Genomic DNA, 19,305 nt, shown 5'->3' on the forward strand with positions numbered 1-19,305 from the left:
TACTTTATTTATTCTTACTTTTCACTTTTCATCACTCTCAATACTAATTATAACATTTTTCACAACTTTCAATAATAATTATATCACTTTTTCTCCACTATCAATACACTTTACAACTTTTAATTAAATCCCGCGCCGTCCCCAAAGAGGAAGCCATTTCAGGGACGGAGGGAGTATTTATTACTATAAGGGTGCGTTCACTTTGAGATATAAGGGAGGGATAAATTACATTTATCACCTTATACCTCGTTTGTTTTGATGTATGAAAAATTTCGGGCAGGTGGTATAATTTTTTGGACAGCCCCTTATTCATTGGGAAATGGATAATTTTATACCTAAGAGATTATGGTATAATTTTATACCATATATAAAGGGAGGGATAAATGTATTATCATTCAAACTAGACAAGATATAAAATATGTAGTCCCCACTTGAAGGGATTAATTTATACCTACTTATATTATCCCTCCAAAATGGAGGGATAAAAAGCAAGCACACCCTTGCTTTGAGGTATAAGGGAGGGATAATCTATATTTAGTTATTTATCACTTTATATTTTGTTTGTTTTGTTGTATAAAAAATTTGGACAGATTGTATAATTTTTGAGACAACCCCTTATCCCTTGAAAAACGGATAATTTTATACCTAAAAGATGGTGATATAATTTTATACCACGTTATAAAGAGTGGATAAATATATTATCCTTCAAATAAAATACTCCCTCCGTCCCATGAAGCGTGACCCATTTCTTTTCGGCACAGGAGTTAAGAAATTTGTATTTTGTGTGTTAAGTGTGGTAGGTGAAAAAGTGAATAAAGGGTAAATTTTTGCTATTTTTAGAAATAGGTCAAGCTTCGTGGGACTAGGGGTGGGAAGATAGGGTTCGGGTATAGCTGTATAGGGTACCCAATTACCCGACCCGAAAAAATCGGGTATCGGGTACCCTATACCCGAAAAATTAGGGGTCGGGGTCGGGTTCGGGTATTTAGGGTGCTAAAAAATCGGGTATACCCGAAATACCCGATTTTTTTAATTAATAATTTTAAATTATTTAATTAAATTTAATTAAAAAATCTGTAAATTTTTGAATTGAAATTCAATTTTAATTTTGGGTATTTATCGAAAAAAATTTTCAAAAGAAAATAGGGTATTTCGGGTATTAGGGTACCCTAATACCCGATTAAGCCAAATCGGGTACCCTAATACCCGAAATACCCGATTTTCACAGTTTGACTTGAAAGATGCAATTTTGATCGGGTAATTTAGGGTACCTGAATACCCGACTCGGGTACCCGAGTCGGGTATTAGGGTACCCGATTTTTTTTCGAGTTCGGGGTCGGGTATAGGGTTTTGGTTTTATTCGGGATCGGGTACCCGATTTTTTCGGGTAGAGTACCCGATCCCGACCCGATTTCCAGCCCTACGTGGGACAATCCAAAAAAAAAAGTGAGTCACGTTCCGCGGGACGGAGGGAGTAAAATATAACAAATATAATTTCTACTTTAAATGACAAGTTTATACATCAAACAACGTTTTTGGGAAGATCGCTACAATATTTTCATAAAAAATCATTGTTTTAAATATCAATTCTGAAAACTAGTCAATACTACTATCCTCTTAATTTGCCTCGCTCCAAAACCACAATAAAGAAACCTCTCTCCACAGCATTATTTTATTTCATTTGTTTTCGAGGTGAACAGAGGATAAGGGCCCCACCAACCCCCACCCCCATCCTTGTTCATCTTCTCTCTCTAGAAAATCCTTCCTTCCTTGTCTCTTTCTCTTTCTAAAAGTTTAATTCAGAAAAAATAAAAAATCCGATAATCTGTAGCCCTTCATCTGTGGCTCCTCCCATCGCCGCCTTACGCTCATTATCATTTTCCTCCCCGTCCAAACCCTAATTCCCTCTTTCTATATATTACCAATATACATACACAATACGCACATACGCGTGTTTGTGTGTGCAATTTGGTACTGGATCTTTACATTCAGACATCGTAAGATATCGTAGGAACAATTTTGATTCTGAGGTAAGCTTCTTTTTTCCTCCCTATGAATTGGTTGGTTGGTGAGAAGGGTTTGAATATTCATTAACGCAGATCTGAAATTTGTCTTTGGCTTACGGCTGATGACGCATATCTAATGCGCTTCTGATGCTTTTGCTTAGAATGGCAGCATTTTTAACAGATCTGTGTTAAGGGATCTTATAAAAGTGGAAATTTTGGATGGTCGATCAACTATTGTATTCGGATTCTGTGATATTTATTAGGTTTCGCCTTTTGGGGTCCGATTCACCAGATTTAGGTTAAAAATTGTATTTTTGACTAGATCTATTGTGTTGCCTCTCCTAAATTTCTGATTACGAATCATTAGGAGTAGCAACCAAGACGGGAATTTGATTTATCTGATTTATTTTATTAGGGTTTTCATTGATTTGGGGCTGATTAAGTTGTATGGAAATTTCCTGCAGATTTTTTTTGTTGTATGTTGAGATTTCGACGGATATATTGTGAGGGTGTCAAAAAGTTTCAAAGTTTTGGTGTTCTGTAACACGGAAACAGAGGATTTTGTTGGTTTTTGCGGAGCTTGCTCTGATTCTGGTTTTCTGCGATGTCCCTTCTACCCAAGAGCGATTCAATCCATATTAGGGAGGTTTGGGCCGACAACTTGGAGGAGGAATTTGAGTTGATACGAGAAATCGTTGATGAGTATCCGTACATTGCTATGGACACAGAGTTTCCTGGAGTTGTGCTCCGACCAGTTGGCAATTTCAAGAACTCCAGTGATTACCATTACCAGACGTTGAAAGACAATGTTGATTTGTTGAAGCTGATCCAGTTAGGGCTAACATTTTCAGACGAGAAAGGGAATTTGCCCACTTGTGGAACGGACAAGTACTGTATTTGGCAGTTCAATTTCTGTGAGTTTGATCCAAACGAGGATGTGTTTGCAAATGATTCAATTGAATTGTTGCGCCAGAGTGGCATCGACTTTGGTAGGAATAGCGAGAAGGGCATGGATGCCAGACGTTTTGGGGAGCTCCTGATGTCGTCTGGGATTGTGTTGAATGATAATGTGTACTGGGTGACTTTCCACAGCGGATATGATTTTGGGTACTTGCTTAAGCTCTTGACTTGCCAGAACTTGCCCGAGACACAGGCGGGATTCTTCAGTTTGATCAATATATATTTTCCAGTTCTATACGACATCAAGCATTTGATGAAGTTCTCCAACAGCCTCCATGGCGGGTTGAACAAGCTAGCCGAGTTGTTGGAAGTGGAGAGAGTCGGGGTGTGTCATCAAGCGGGTTCGGATAGCTTGCTCACATCTTGCACCTTCAGGAAGCTGAAGGAGACCTTCTTTAGCGGCTCGCTAGAGAGGTACTCTGGTGTGTTGTATGGCTTAGGTGCTGAGAATGGACTCAATACATATAGCAGCTGATAGGAGGAAAGACATATATTTCTGGTGGAAAAAAAATAAAAAAAGCTGAAAATTTGTAATTGTAAGTGTTGATTAAATGCAGAAGTTGCGCTCAGCTTGTTAATGATGCCACACTTTTGTACACTTTTAAAGTACTGTAGTTTATGAAATGAAAATTTAAAAATTTAATATTTCTTGTTTGTTCTAACATTGTTTATGTCATTGTTAATGATTGATTATACTAGTGCCAAGTTTTTCAACCCTTCATATCGAGTGGGAAGCCAGGTATTGTTTTCTTGAATCTGAGTTTTGAAGGTTTGGATTTCCTTCATCATTTCAATTTCCATCTTTATCTGATCAAGGTTTATGAATGAATGCTCTTGGTTTGTGGAAATCTTGCATAAGTCGAAGCAATCTGGTTTGTGCAGTGACTAGGAATTTGCTTCCTGGTTGCAGTGGCTTGCAACTTGATTCACGCTACGGCAAAATACTACACCAGATAAGTTGTGGGTGCTATATGGGGACGATAAATTAAACTCGAAATCAAACTCAATATGCTAATGTGCATTTCTCAAATTTAATGGTTTAACCCCATGAATTGGTGTACTGTTTATTGGATAGCTCATAACTCAGGGTTAATATTATTCCTAAAATAAAGCTAGATCAGATAAGGCAGAAAGGAGGCGTATTAACATTAGAGCCTCAACAGCGGCCAAGATCAAAATGTAGAGGTAATTAAATTCTAATTCCGGTTAATAAATCCTAGTTAGAATTGATAATTCGAATGCACGGTGTATTTGGATGCACTCCAGAATATGATGCAAGCAACTATCAAACCACCTAAGTAGCTAATTAGCAATATGCCTCTCAGCAGCAACATGAGTTAGTCGAGTTCAATTCGTTCAAGGCTCGTGCACGGGCTCAATTTAAGGTTCATGAACATGTTGACGAACAAACGAATACGAAAATGGAATCAAGCAACATACAAGCTTTTTCCGAGCCTAATTCGAATAGGTTGCAAGTAGCTATGTTCATTTAAATCATTAAGTCTTAACAAAATGATCTTAAGCCCATAACTCAGGTACTGAATTTAAAGCTTAACCTTGCAAAAGCTTAGAAGACAAACTAGTGAAATGATCATTTCTTGAGTGCATACTTCCTACTTAATGGAATATGATCATCAGAGTCGGAGTCGGAGTTGGAGTTGGAGCCGGAGCCGGAGCCTGAGTTGGGAACATTCTTGTTTCGGATTTCTAAGCCGAGCTTTTTTGTGTGTGGCCATCTCGGGATCTTTAACTCCCTGCACCTTCTATTCAAGCGCTGTCTCCCTATACCGAGCTTAGCTGATGCTTGAGCAATCGGCATGCCGAAATACTGGGAAATCATTTCCATTGATAATGGCTTGGGATTTTGGTATCTCCCTAACCTTCTCTTAACTACTTTCTTGACCTTTTCTACTTCCCAGTTGTCATCATCTTTCATCGTACCTCTCCGTGCTCTTGTGCTTGCTCTTCTCTTCCGATTCTGTGGCATCAATTGTGTGAAGACATAGCGGATGACTTGATCAAGTTCCGCCTTTCGGTTTTCCTTCAAGTTCCATATCTGAGCACCGGTATTGCATCTGCCTGGGCTGTACTCATGGAGTTCCTTGAGAGCTGTCACAATCGCATTGTAAACTTCATCACCCCAATCGTGCTTCAGACCGCGAAGCGTTTCATCCTCCTCGTCCACCACTTCCTACAAGCACAATTAAAGAGGAATTAATTGTTCACACCATACCTTAACTCCAAACATAATCCATTAGTGCTTCTTCAAAAAACCTTAAGGTTCCCCGTATCATCTTCAATATTCCAAAATGGACGCCATTGTGGATCTTTAAGCTTTTCTTGCCATGTAGAGCATAGTTCAACACCACCTTTAGTGTCTCCGCAAGCTCTCTTGAATACATCCACATCAAGCTCGCCTATCTGCTTTACGCCGATGCCAGCGTTATTGCCAATTTGGATATCATTCAAGCCCTGTAAACCACCCTTTGATTTGCTATAATTTCCTTGACCAGTTGTACAAGTATTGTAAGAGTGGAAAGACGGAACTAATAATGACTCTTGTCCTACCTTTATTACTTCGTTCCATGCCCCTTTCAACTTAGCATTACTTTTTTGCTCTCTTGCAGCCAGATTCTGGTATGAAAAATGTGAATCTTGGATCTGCTTCAACAGATTCTTGAGCTGCAGTGCATTAGTATCATCACCCACTCTCTGTCTCTTGCGCTTCGTATCCACCTGACGCGTTTCTGAAAACAAAGCGACTACTTAGAGTGATTGGATTTATTCAGTTATACAATGAGAAACCCTGCCATGAATATATTGAGTGTTGAAAACACATATCTTGATGGAATAAACAAGGACTAAATCAAATTTCAGGCAAAGCAGAATTAGAGCCTCAAAACACCAACATCTTGAAAAGCTTGTATGAGAGAATAGGAGACGACGAAGACAAACCTTCCACAATTTCCAAGTCATCTTCACCACTTGGTGCAGGTCTTGTGCTTTGAGGTGGTGGTTCCGCAGCATTATGTTGTAGGTCAATAACCAAGTATTTAAGCAATGCCAAATGCGTTGCTCGCTGCTCTGCGCTCTCTGAGGAGTCCTCAGCTACCATGAATGCATGTCGAAGAAGATGGCTGTAATTTCGGTCTTCCTCAACAGAGCAGAAGGGGCATCTAAGTTGACCACAAGGGCCCCTCACTTGGTAAGTGCATGATTTCAATAGCTTATAGGTTTTGTCTTTGTGTTCAGCAATGTCAAATTCTTCATGTGAATTGTTGATCTCGCTGTGCTCTTTGATTCTTGAAGTATTGGTTCCAGAAGTGGCTCCCATCTTAGAAACATCTGTCAACAAGGATAACATCAGTATAATAAATTGAAATAAATCTTAGAGAAGTGCATGCATCTTTATATTGAAGAAATTATGTGAAATGGGAAAGAAGCAGGTGCAGTGTCACATAGTAATATCAACTCCTAGAAGAGAGATCTTATCGGTACTATATTCTAAATATTCTACTCAATTAATCACAAATAAGACAACCACATGAAGCTCTATTTGGATTTGAGCAGACCTCTCACTCTGAGTGCTTCAAGGATGTAGCTAATGACTTCATCAAGCTTCGCCTTCCTATTTTCTTTCAAGTTCCACAGCTCCGAAGCATTCAGGGCTTCGACAACTGCATCATGAATTTCTTGGCACCATCTTTTCTTGAGATCTTTCAGTGATGGGTCATCCTCCTTCAGCACTATCTACACGAGAATAACTTGTAGCCTCATTACTAGGATACCTCCAATCTCATTCTTTTAATATATATTGTAACGAAGAACTCAACACACAAATTTACGTGAAAACTCAAACAAGAGAAAACTTAGGGTGCGTTTACTTTGATGGAAAATGAGAGAAAAATATATTTTCACATATTTTCTACCATTTTCACATGTTTATTATAATGGAAAATTTTCTCCGGATAAGTTGAAAAATATTTTCCAACACTTTTTCATTTTTTCATCTTTAGTAAAATATGATAAAAAAAAAAAATTCTTATATTTTCTTATCTATTATTTTCCAATGAAAATTTTACAATAAAAATAAACTCATCCTAATAAACAAATCAAAGAATTTCATATAAGATGAGCAACAAGAACAACACATAAACCCTAGACGAATTCCGTCCCAATACCAATAGCACAACATTGCGAAAAAAATTCAAGTCGTTCTGCAAGCCTCTTGGTTTTAACACAAACATTCCATGTCACTAATATCAGTAGATACTAACTAATCAAAACTAGCTCAAATGATAAAAATTAATCTGAACTAATTTTAATAAGAACATTTATTTTTTATAATTGATAAAAATGCATGATTAAGTATTTTACCTCATTACTAGGACATCTTGAAGCTTATACTTTCAATGAGATATAAATCAATCAAAATTAGTTCAAATGATAGAAATTATCAAGAATCTTGGAATATTCCAAAAGTAAACACTCTTGAGGGGCTGTTCGGTTTGAAGGATTAGATTAATCTTATGATATCTTGATCATCTCATTTGAGTGGATACAACCCGATATTTAATTTTAGGATAATGAGTCTTGGCAATACCCTATGACAAAATTAAAATGAATCTTGACCAATTTAATCTCGGGGTAATTTAATCTCAACAACCGAATGGCCACCAAGAGAATTCAATACTCCTTAAAACATCCACATTCGTTGAGTAAATAGCTTACTTATTTAAGGAGGGAAATCCTTATGAGTCAGTAGCCTACATTGATCGACTCATTCATATAAAAAGTGAATGAGTAAGTTATGAGTCGACCTCCTACATCCGTTGAATAAGACTTAGAGGGTGTTTGGCTGGAGCTTATAAGTTCCATCAAAATGTTTGACAAAATAAGCTCCTAAAGATCATATAAACTGTAAAAATAAGCTCTAAAAGCTTATAAGCTTCAAAAAAAAAAAAAATCCTCTACCTCAACTTATTTTCTCATTATCTTATAAATAATACTCATTTTACAAAAATAATTCAACTATGATTTTTTCTTTTCATTATATATCATTTTAATTTCATTTTTTTTCAATTTTCTCTCTTTAGCTAAGATTTACTCTCACTAATAAAATTTTTTCTCTCTAGTTTATAAGCTCAATTCTCCAAACACTTTGACATCAGCTTAATTACTTATCCAAGAAACGACTGAAGTCCCATCGGATGAGTAAGCCGATGTAGATACTCTTAGAAATTGTTGAAAGGCATTGAGAATCACCTTGCGTTTCCCGTTGGCATCTTGAATGATTTGATACGGATACCACTCGGAATTTTTAAGAATTTCCTGCCACACCAAACGCAGCTCATCTCCTTTCTCCGCAGCGGATATCGAGGATAATCCCTTCTTCTCCATTTCGGTGACCAAGACTTTGGTATCAATTTCTTGAATAAATCTAATCCCGATTTCATCATTATTGCCTCTGGGAATATCATTCAAGCCCTGAAAATAGATGTACCAATTTTAGCAGATCATAATCAAGTTGGAAAACTTAATTTTGATACATATACCTTTATGAGTTCTGTGCGTACACCTTGCAACTCATCACTGCTTTGTCGCACTTTTGCGATTAACTCATTCACCTTTCTTTCTAGGTGATGAAGCCGAACCTTATCTATCTCTCCCTGCAAGTTTAATACTTCGATTTAACTTTATGAACCCATTTTAAAATGTATAAACTACAAACTTTGAACACGTGATGAATTCTTGAGAAAAAGGACGAATAAATTGATGAATAGAGTGTAATGGAAAAGAAAAGAAGAACCTTGGTCATCAGCTTTCCATCTTCACTGCTCCATGAAAGTTGATCAGCTTCTGCTTTGAGTTGATGGGCAAGATCAATAGCCAAGTATCTAGCCATGGCGTAATGATTTGCTCTCTTCTTCCCCGGTTCGTGACCCTCAGCCACTTGAACAGCATGTAAGAGAAGATGAGTGTAGCGACATTCTTTGTAGGAACAAAAGGGGCATCCAAACTCACCATTGGAGCCCCTAAATAATCTGTATGTTTGAAAATGGAAAAGCTTATAACTCAGTTGTTTGTATTCATTCATCTGTGAGTCGTCGTTAAGGTCTTCGAACTCCTCCCTTGAACTGTTCCCCATCTCAACATCAACCCTTGAGCTTCCCATCGGAGAAGAAACGCATAAAAAGGGAGGAGTAGCAGAGGTCTCTCTCTTGCTGCACAACTAAATCTTGCTAAATATTTGCTTCGCTCATAAATTCTTGAAAAATAGCGCTCATATATTCTTGAAAAATAGCACAACCTTAAAAGGTGGATCTGGGTGACATAGATAGAATCCTCTGTCCGACTATTTTGTGTGTACCACTCTTAATTTATTATAATTTTTAATTATATTTTCTTTAATTTTAATTTATTATGCTTTAATGTTATAAAAAGATAATTAACAAGGGTTCACTCATCCAATTAGAGTTTATAATTATTTTTTATATTTATTTGAATTAATAATTGATTATTTGGGTTATTAGTTCAAAGTTAGGGTATAATTTTTTAATTTCAATTTTTAGTGATAAATATTAATTAGAGTTCATAATATAATAATATTTTTATTTTTATAAATTACAATTATAAAATAGATAAATTAAAAGTGGTACACACAAAATAGTTGGACAAATGATCTCATCTGGTGCCTTTGGAGTGCTGGAAATGTATTGAAATTGATGAAAGTAAGGATAAATAGAGTATTATAATAGGTAGAAATTTTTTTGAACATTCCAATAAAGAAAATTAAGAATTTCTTTCATAAATGGATATAAAATTATAATTACATAATATAGTCGCTACTTATTTTATTATATCAGTTTTATTGTAAATAATATTATTTATTATTATTGTACATTACTTATTCATATATATATATATATATATATATGATGGATTTGAAAGTGACGGTTAATTAGAATACAGAATCTGGTTTCTGTCTATTCTTTCTTCTTCTCTTCTCTCTGCATCTTCTACTTTTTACTTTGGAATTGTTTGCTCAAGGGGATATTACAATACGTTATCAGCACGAGTCTCTAGCCAACTGGGTGAACACGGAGATAGACAATAAGAAAAAATCGTATTTTTCTTGCAAGGTAATTTTTTTTCTTTCACTTCTGAATTCAACGCGATAAGGAATTTAGTTGCATAAAATGACCGAAACAAATTTAGGAAGAAAAGAAAATACAAACAAATCCGGAGAGAAAAAGTAAAAATTTACAGAATGGTGGCGTGCGTGAGAGAAAACAAAAGAGGAAATTAGGATTGCCAGAAATTAGGACCCTAATTCGAAAAGGTTGAATTTTGAGAACTGAGAGAATATTCTTATCTCTTGTGGTTTAGGTTTTCCTGTACATATAGTTAGATGTATTTTTTCTAATAATCTCGATGCTTTATTTTGGTCAATAAATGCCAAACATTAACAAAATTTTGCATTGCTTTATATGTACAATTATATAAATTCTGTTTATATTAAAAAATATATATATTTAATATGTTGGGATAGGCGTATTAATTTCTTAAGGATCTTCTCCCTACGGGATAGAAATTATTACGTCTTAAGGATCGTCTCCCAATTATAATATTTTCATTGCTTGTTATTTTTTATTTTTTATTTTTAAAATGAATTGGTTGACTAATAATTGTGTATAATTGTCTATTTTCCTATTGGTAATTGAATTTTTTTTTCTTTTCATTATTTGTTATAGTTTGAATATGTCTGATATCAACAAAAGAGAATTCACCGAGCTTGCTCTTGATGGTGGTAACTATTTGACTTGGGCTTTGGATGTTGAAATATACCTCGCCTCATGTGATTTGAGTGACGCTATAGTTCCAGATTCTTCATGTAGCTCCGCCCAGAAGGCGAAAGCTTTGATTTTCTTGCGTCATCATTTGAATAAGGACTTAAAAAATGAGTACCTTACTGAAAAGGACCCTGTTGTACTATGGCAATCCCTGAAGGATCGCTTTGATCAACAAAAGGCCATTATTCTCCCTCAGGCACAATATGATTGGCTGAATTTACGCTTTCAGGATTTCAAGTCCGTGATTGAGTACAATTCTACCTTACACCGTATTGTGTCACAGCTGAAACTCTGTAAGCAAGAAGTTACAGAGATTGATTTGATAGAGAAGACTCTATCTACTTTTCATGCCAGTAACCTTGTACTCCAGCAGCAGTACAGAGCCAAGAATTATACTAGGCATTCAGAACTCATTTCTGCTTTACTTGTAGCAGAGAAACATAATCAGCTTTTGATGAGAAACCACAATGCAAGACCAGTTGGTTCACAAGCAGTGCCTGAAGCACATGCTACCACTTATAGAGGTGGTCGAGGGAGAGGCCGAGGAAAAGCGAATTGGTCACAACGTGGTGGAAGAGGTTGGTCCTATAGAGGAGGTCGAGGTCGAGGTCGTGGATACAATCATATTGCTAGATTCCAAAGTCATGGAAAAGGATCTCATAAGACATCGCATCCACAAGAAGCAAGTACATCTCATCAAACTCCAGAAACACAACAAACTTGTTACAGGTGTGGGTGCGATGGTCATTGGAGTCGTACATGTCGCACCGCCAAGCACCTCGTTGAAGCATATCAAATGTTGCAAAAGAACAAGAAAGGCAAGAAAATTCGAAGTGAAATACATCATGCCAGTTTGCCTGAAGCAAATTTGGAGTTTAATGCCGATGATGATGATTTAATGCAACTTGATCTTGAAGATTATGGAGATCAAAAGTAATTTGATTTGTTGGATTATTCAGACATTTTAGGATTTTATTTATGGTTCGCGTTTTATTTGCAAACTGTTAGTAATTTAGTTTGTTTTTGTGTGTTTGCAATACTTAAAATTCTATTATTATTGTGACCTATTTGCTATCTTTATTTGCTATTTTCTTGATTTATATATATATTTTTTTTTTACTTCTTTGCTTTTAGAATGTCAAACTCAAACTTGCAACTCATGGAGAATGAAAGTACATTGTGTCTAGTGGATAGTACCACAACACATACTATACTTACTGATAGAAAATATTTTCAAACTCTTACTGAAAAAAGGGGGAGCGTCACTACAATTGCAAATGACAATATCCTTATTGTCGGCTCTGGAAGAGCTTCTCTTATACTCCCTATGGGTACAGAATTAATTATCAATGATGCACTTTTGTATCCACAATCAAAACGTACCCTTCTTAGTTTTAAAGACATCCGACTAAACGGTTTTCACATTAAAACTGAAACCGATAACAATAGTGAATTTCTTCTCATCACTCAGAATGTTGGATGTAGGAAACAAATTCTTGAGAAGTTCCCTTCTTTCTCCTCTGGGTTGTATTATACTCATATTAAATCTAACAATCATGTTGCGTTAAGCATAAAATTTAAAGACCCAAAATCTTTTATATTATGGCATGAACGATTGGGTCATCCTGGGCATAATATGATACGTCGGATTATTACTAATGCTATTGGGCACAATATACAAACAAAAGATCTATCACCTTCAAATGAATTTGTTTGTGAAGCATGTGCAAAAGGTAAGCTTATAGTACGACCTTCTCGTACCAAAGTGAAATTAGAATCTCCTTCTTTTCTTGAACGAATTCAAGGAGATATATGTGGACCAATTCACCCAGCGTCCGGACCATTTCAATATTTTATGGTCCTGATTGATGCTTCTACTCGATGGACTTATGTATGCTTATTATCTACTCGCAATAAAGCATTTGCAAAGCTTATTGCCAAAATAATTGAATTAAGAGCTCAATTTCCTGATTACCCAATAAAGTCCATTCGAATGGACAACGCTGGTGAATTCACATCAAAATCTTTTGATGAATATTGTATGTCATTGGGTATCAAAGTGGAGCATCCTGTTCCATATGTCCACACACAAAATGGTCTAGCTGAATCATTGATCAAACGTTTAAAACTAGTAGCTAGACCATTGCTACAAAAATCAAACTTACCTATTACTTGTTGGGGTCATGCGATTTTGCATGCTGCAAATTTGCTCCAAATCCGACCAACTGCATATCATGAATATTCCCCAATACAATTAGTACGTGGTAAAGAACCAAACTTTTCCCATCTGCGAATATTTGGTTGTGGAGTTTATACTCCAATAGCGCCACCAAAACGTACCACAATGGGCCCTCAGCGTAAGCTAGGTATATACGTGGGTTATGAATCTCCATCTATAATTAAATTTCTTGAACCCATGACTGGGGATCAATTTACTGCCCGGTACGCTGACTGTATTTTTGATGAAGATCATTTCCCGACATTAGGGGGAGACAAAAGCCCAACTTCAACACAATGTCGAGAAATTTCATGGAATGAAAAGAATCTTCACTATTTAGATCCACGTACTAATGAATCTGAACTAGAAGTTCAAAGGATAATTAACTTGCAATATTTAGCAAGTAATTTGCCAGATGCATTTACTGATCATAAAGGAGTGACAAAATCTCATATTCCTGCTATGAATGCACCACAAAGGATTGAAGTTCCATATGGACAAAATAAATCAGCTGATAATCCCGAACGCCAGAAGCGTGGGAGACCTATTGGTGCTAAAGATAAAAATCCCCGCAAAGCAAAATCAAATAAGAATATGATATCACTCCAACAACCTCTTGAAGAGGATCATCCTGTAGATGATAATCCTAGTACTTCTAAAAGTGCACTAACTAATACTGGGATTGCGGAACAACCAGATCATAATATAATGGGAATTGATAAAAATCTGGTTGATGTCAACATTGAAGTTGCTATGAACTTTATAAATACGGGAGAAACTTATAACAGAAATGTTATTGTAATAGACGATGTATTTGTCTCAACAATTGCATATACTATTTCAAATGATAATCTGGATCCAGAACCAAAAACAGTAGCACAGTGCCGGAAGCGCTCTGATTGGTTGAAATGGAAGGAAGCAATTGAGGCAGAGTATAACTCGCTAAAGAAAAGAAAAGTTCTTGGTACTATAATACTTATACCCGACAATGTTGAACCATTGGGATATAGATGGGTATTTGTACGAAAGAGAGATGAGAACAATGAGGTGGCAAGATATAAAGCGAGATTAGTAGCTCAAGGGTTTTCGCAGAGACCTGGAATTGATTTTGATCAAACATATTCTCCTGTTTTAGATGGCATAACATTCCGCTATTTGATATCTCTGGCATCATCAATGAATTTAGAAATGCAGTTAATGGACGTCGTGACTGCATATTTATATGGGTCACTAGACGCTGATATCTATATGAAAATCCCTGAAGGATTCAAAATTCCTCATATGAAGGAAAATGAAACTCGTGACATGTATTGTGTGAAATTAGAAAAATCGTTGTACGGTTTAAAACAGTCGGGAAAGATGTGGTATAACCGACTTAGTGAATTCCTCTTGAAGAAGGAATATGTGAATAATGATATATGCCCTTGTGTGTTCATTAAAAGATCACAAAATGGTTTTTGTATCATTTCTGTTTATGTTGATGATATAAATATAATTGGAACACGCAAAGAGGTTGAAGAAGCTCGTTCATGCTTAAAGATGGAGTTTGAAATGAAAGACTTGGGTAAAACCAAGTTTTGTCTCGGCCTGCAGATCGAGCATCTCCCTGAAGGAATTCTTGTACACCAGTCAACTTATGTGAGTAAGATTTTAGAGAAATTCTATATGGATAAATCACATCCACTTAGCACACCTATGGTTGTCCGATCACTAGAAGTAGATAAGGACCCATTTAGACCTAAAGAAGATAATGAGGATATTTTAGGACCAGAAGTTCCTTATTTGAGTGCAATTGGAGCACTACTTTATCTCGCAAATTGCACAAGGCCTGACATAGCATTTGCGGTTAACTTGCTAGCAAGATTCAGTGCTTCTCCTACACGAAGACATTGGAATGGTGTTAAACACATACTTCGTTATCTTCAAGGTACAAAAGATCTTGGTTTGTTCTATCCAAGAAACCAAGACATGACATTGGTAGGCTATGCGGATGCTGGTTATTTATCTGATCCCCATAATGCTAAATCTCAGACTGGTTATGTTTTCCTCTGTGGTGGTACAACTATATCTTGGAGATCTGTTAAACAGACTCTAGTTACTACATCCTCAAACCACTCAGAGATTATCGCTTTACATGAGACCGCTAAAGAATGTGCATGGTTAAGATCATTGATACAACATATTCGCGGATCTTGTGGTATTGCAGATGATAAATCTCCCACTGTCCTATATGAGGACAATGCTGCTTGTGTTGCACAAATGGATAGCGGGTACATTAAAGGAAATTTAACAAAACATATATTACCTAAATTCTTTTACCCGCATGAGCTCCAGAAGAGCGGCGAAATTAAAATAAATAAAATTCGCTCTTGTGATAATCTGGCAGATTTATTCACAAAATCCCTTCCTACGTCAACTTTTGAAAAACATGTTCATAATATTGGAATGCGTAGGCTTAGTAGATTATTAGTTTGAGGGGGAGCGAATTCATTATGCCTTGAAGGTGTATTTTTGTTGTACTCTTTTTTCCTTACTAAGTTTTTCCCATTGGGTTTTCTTAGTTAAGGTTTTTAATGAGGCAACAAATGCAACACAAAGTTATACATATCACATGTACTCTTTTCTTTGACTGTTTTTTCCCACAGGGTTTTTCAGCGAGAGAGACATGAACATAATCAAGTAATGTCCAAGGGGGAGTATTGTAAATAATATTATTTATTATTATTGTACATTACTTATTCATATATATATATATATATATATGATGGATTTGAAAGTGACGGTTAATTAGAATACAGAATCTGGTTTCTGTCTATTCTTTCTTCTTCTCTTCTCTCTGCATCTTCTACTTTTTACTTTGGAATTGTTTGCTCAAGGGGATATTACAATAAGTTTATAACTCTAATTAAAATTTTCGACTATTTGTTGGATTAGAATTACATATGCACAAAATTCAATTGGCCAGAATTCAAGTGAAACAATAAATTTTTAGATATTTAATTGTCTGAATGTACATAACTCAGCCGGTTGATCAAATTTAAATAGAAAATTTAAATAGAGCTATAAATTGAACAACAAAAATAATAGAAGCTATATTCGTAATAATTAGAAAAGACAATAAGTTACTCTAATCCATTTTTTATAATAAAAAGAATTTTTATCCATGAAAATAATAAATTAAAATGCTAACATTTTTTTGATGTAAATATACTAATATACTTTTAATATATTTTTTTTAAAAAAAAAAATTAAGAAAAAATCCCAAACCTTGTGCCTCCTCCCGCTCCCCATTTCTCTCTGTCGCAACCCATTTTCCCCTATTTTGTGCCTACACTGCCCATCATTGCCGTCACCGCCTGCAACCTTTGTCTGGCTCTCTCTTGGCTACCACACCCCCCTCACATATGTTGCGCTATTGTCTTACTGTCTTGATTCTTCAACATCGATTCCTTGAATCGCTTACCCCGCCGTATTAATTTCGATTCTCTTTCATAATAAAATACTACCTTCGTGACTTCGTCCCACTATAAGTGATTTAAAACTTTTCGGCACGAAAATTAGAGAGATGGTGTAAATATGTTAAAAATGGTAGAGTCCATATATGCCACTTATAAGGGGACGGCCCAAGATAGAATATAAACCACTTTTAATGGGACGGATAGAGTAGTTATTTCTCTCATATATAATTATCTATGCATACAACTTTCCAACCTAATATACTCTCTCCGTCCCAATAATGACATCCCAAAAAATGAACACGAAAATTAAGAAAATGTAGATAAAATAAAGATTAATAGTGTTTTATGTCATGAATTTTCAGTATTTTTCATAAAATGTCCCGAACTTTCATTTTCTCGTAGTAAACCCTGAACTTTCAATTTTTTTCATAAAATATCCCGCTATACAAAATTCAGTGACGAAAAGATGACAAAAAACTCCGAACTTTCAACATTTTTCAACACTGGTGGTTCCTAATATGATTTTTTCAACAATGACGGTCCCCAAAGTATTTCATTCGACCAGATAAATTATCTTTTCGTCACCAAATTTTGTATAGTGAAACATTTTATGAAAAAAATTGAAAGTTCAAATTTTTTTAGGAAAAAATGAAAGTTTGGGACATAAAATACTATTAACCCATAAAATAATTGAGGAGGGAAATAAAGAGAGTAGTCAAAAAATAAGAGAGAGAGATAAAAATAATTCAGAAGAGAAATAAAGTAAATGGAGAGATAGAAAGAGATAGTAGACAAGTAAATTATTTCAGTTTTGAATTGAAACATTATAAATGGGACGTGCAAAAAGAAAACTTTGGACGTTATTATTGGGATGGAGAGAGTAAATCCTTTGAGCTTTTTTATACTACCTTTATTTATGACACTCATTAAACTCGACTTTTAATTTAATAAAATACTTATTTTTCTTTCATTCATATACATAATTATCAATTTAAGTATATAATTTCTAATTTCAGTAATAACACCAACTAAAACTATACTCACTCCGTCACTAAAATAAGTTCATCTTTTTCCTTTTTGGGACGTCTCTCAAATAAGTTCCTCTTTCTTTCTTTTTATTTTTTGGACAACTACCCCACCACTAATAATACTTTATTTATTATTACTTTTCACTTTTTCACCACTCTCAATACTAATTATAACACTTTTTCACATTTTCACCACTGCCAATACTAATTATAACATATTTTTCTCCACTATCAATACACTTTATCACTTTTCCTTAAAACCCGTGCCGTCCCCAAATAGGAACTTATTTTGAGGAGGGAGGGAGTATATCTTTTTTTTTAACTATGTAGTATCTATAATATTTTTTTATTATATTTTAAAATTAAAATCATATTAAAAAGAAATGTCATCATGCATTAAGATTGATATTTTACTTAATACTCCCGTCCCGCGAAGCTTGAACAATTTCTTTTCGACACGAGTTTTAAGGAGTTAATATTTTATGTGTTGAGTGTGGTAGATGAAGAAATGAATAAAGGATTACTTAGAATATAATTTTTATAGAGAAAAATCAATATAAATTTTAATATAACTTTTTAAAATAAAGAATTACTTAGAATAAAGTGTATAAATTTTATTTAAACAAAATCTTAATGCACCAAATGAGAAGCTGCATGCGTGAATAGAAGAGTGATGTGCAATTTTGCAAATGGTGAGTTGATAAGAATTTGGGCGCTTGGAGTATGTTTTCTCTCTCTTTTGTCTCATCTCCGTTACCCTTCCAAAAGTCACTCAACTGTGGGGACTAGTCTGAGGCTACGGCCTTCCATATCAGATCCTAATTTAGATTGACGAATATTTGGATAGATTGATTTGAAAACTTTAATAGATTGATTTGATATCAGCTATCAGAGATAAACACTCCGAGCCTAATTTAAATTGACGAAAATTTGGAAATATTCCACATCAAGCCTAATTTAAATTGACGAAAATTTGGATATTAAATTGCTCTGATATCGAATATTTATATCTCTCCATAATTTTAGTAAGTTACACTGCCAATGGACACTGACACTGAATACGCATCGCGTATAATTAATGAAAAGAAAAAGCTGAAAATTTGGTAAATGTAAGTGTTGATTAATTGCAAGAGTTGAGAACAATTTGTTTTGTACACTATGAATGTCAGAACCGATCACCTACCCACCGTGGGCAAGCATAACGTGCCCACCATTGATGTGACAATTTTAATACTCTAATTAAAATTATCTTACTATAATTACAATTGCCACATCATGGTGGGCAAATTATGCTTGCCCACGGTGGGTAGGTGATCGGTTCTGCTATGAATGTACTGTAGTTTATGAAATGTAAAATTAAAATTTTTATATCTTGTTCGTTCTTACTTTTTAGAGCATCCCAAGCGCTCGAATGCCTGGCATTGGAGCGCCGGGCTGGCGTGAGCTTGGCATGAAAGATGGTGTCAGGCACGGAAGCCATTTGGGCAAGGCGTGTGATTTCATGCAGCCAATAATTAAAAAAAATTGAAAATATTTGAAATTCGTCGATTTAAAGCTAAGTTTCAATTTTTTTTTAATAATTGTACCGTTGCAATTTAATGGCTCTCTCTCTCTCTCTCTCTCTCTATATATATATATATATATATATATATATAGGAAGAGGTTCTAATAAAAACCTCTTTTAACATGATAACTAGGAACCACATCTTAGCCTTTCAATTTGAAGATCTAATGGATATGATTAATTTTAAAAAACTAACGCCTAAAATGTGGTTAGTAGTT

At 35.2% G+C, this 19,305-nt stretch overlaps 3 protein-coding genes across 3 annotated transcripts; 2 read left to right on the forward strand and 1 right to left on the reverse strand.

Annotated features, from left to right (window-relative positions):
* The first annotated feature begins 1,607 nt into the window (after positions 1-1,607).
* LOC131005064 (probable CCR4-associated factor 1 homolog 6) lies at positions 1,608-3,611 on the forward strand. The gene is made up of 2 exons (XM_057931858.1): positions 1,608-2,030; positions 2,471-3,611. Exon 2 carries the CDS (start codon positions 2,611-2,613, stop codon positions 3,439-3,441), a length of 831 nt encoding a protein of 276 aa, XP_057787841.1. The 5' UTR covers positions 1,608-2,030; positions 2,471-2,610; the 3' UTR covers positions 3,442-3,611.
* An 820-nt stretch (positions 3,612-4,431) lies between these two features.
* LOC131005065 (factor of DNA methylation 5-like) lies at positions 4,432-9,228 on the reverse strand. Its single transcript, XM_057931859.1, has 8 exons — positions 8,776-9,228; positions 8,522-8,635; positions 8,232-8,453; positions 6,539-6,716; positions 5,922-6,311; positions 5,535-5,713; positions 5,241-5,438; positions 4,432-5,157 (listed from the first exon to the last, which is right to left on the reverse strand). Exons 1-8 carry the CDS (start codon positions 9,139-9,141, stop codon positions 4,558-4,560), a joined length of 2,247 nt encoding a protein of 748 aa, XP_057787842.1. The 5' UTR covers positions 9,142-9,228; the 3' UTR covers positions 4,432-4,557.
* Positions 9,229-10,727: 1,499 nt separating this feature from the next.
* Positions 10,728-11,756, forward strand: LOC131011649 (uncharacterized). The gene has a single exon (XM_057939429.1). The coding sequence runs from the start codon at positions 10,728-10,730 to the stop codon at positions 11,754-11,756; it is 1,029 nt and encodes a 342-aa protein (XP_057795412.1).
* Positions 11,757-19,305: the final 7,549 nt, after the last annotated feature.

The sequence above is a fragment of the Salvia miltiorrhiza genome, chromosome 1, assembly GCF_028751815.1.
Source record: "Salvia miltiorrhiza cultivar Shanhuang (shh) chromosome 1, IMPLAD_Smil_shh, whole genome shotgun sequence".
NCBI lineage: Eukaryota > Viridiplantae > Streptophyta > Magnoliopsida > Lamiales > Lamiaceae > Salvia > Salvia miltiorrhiza.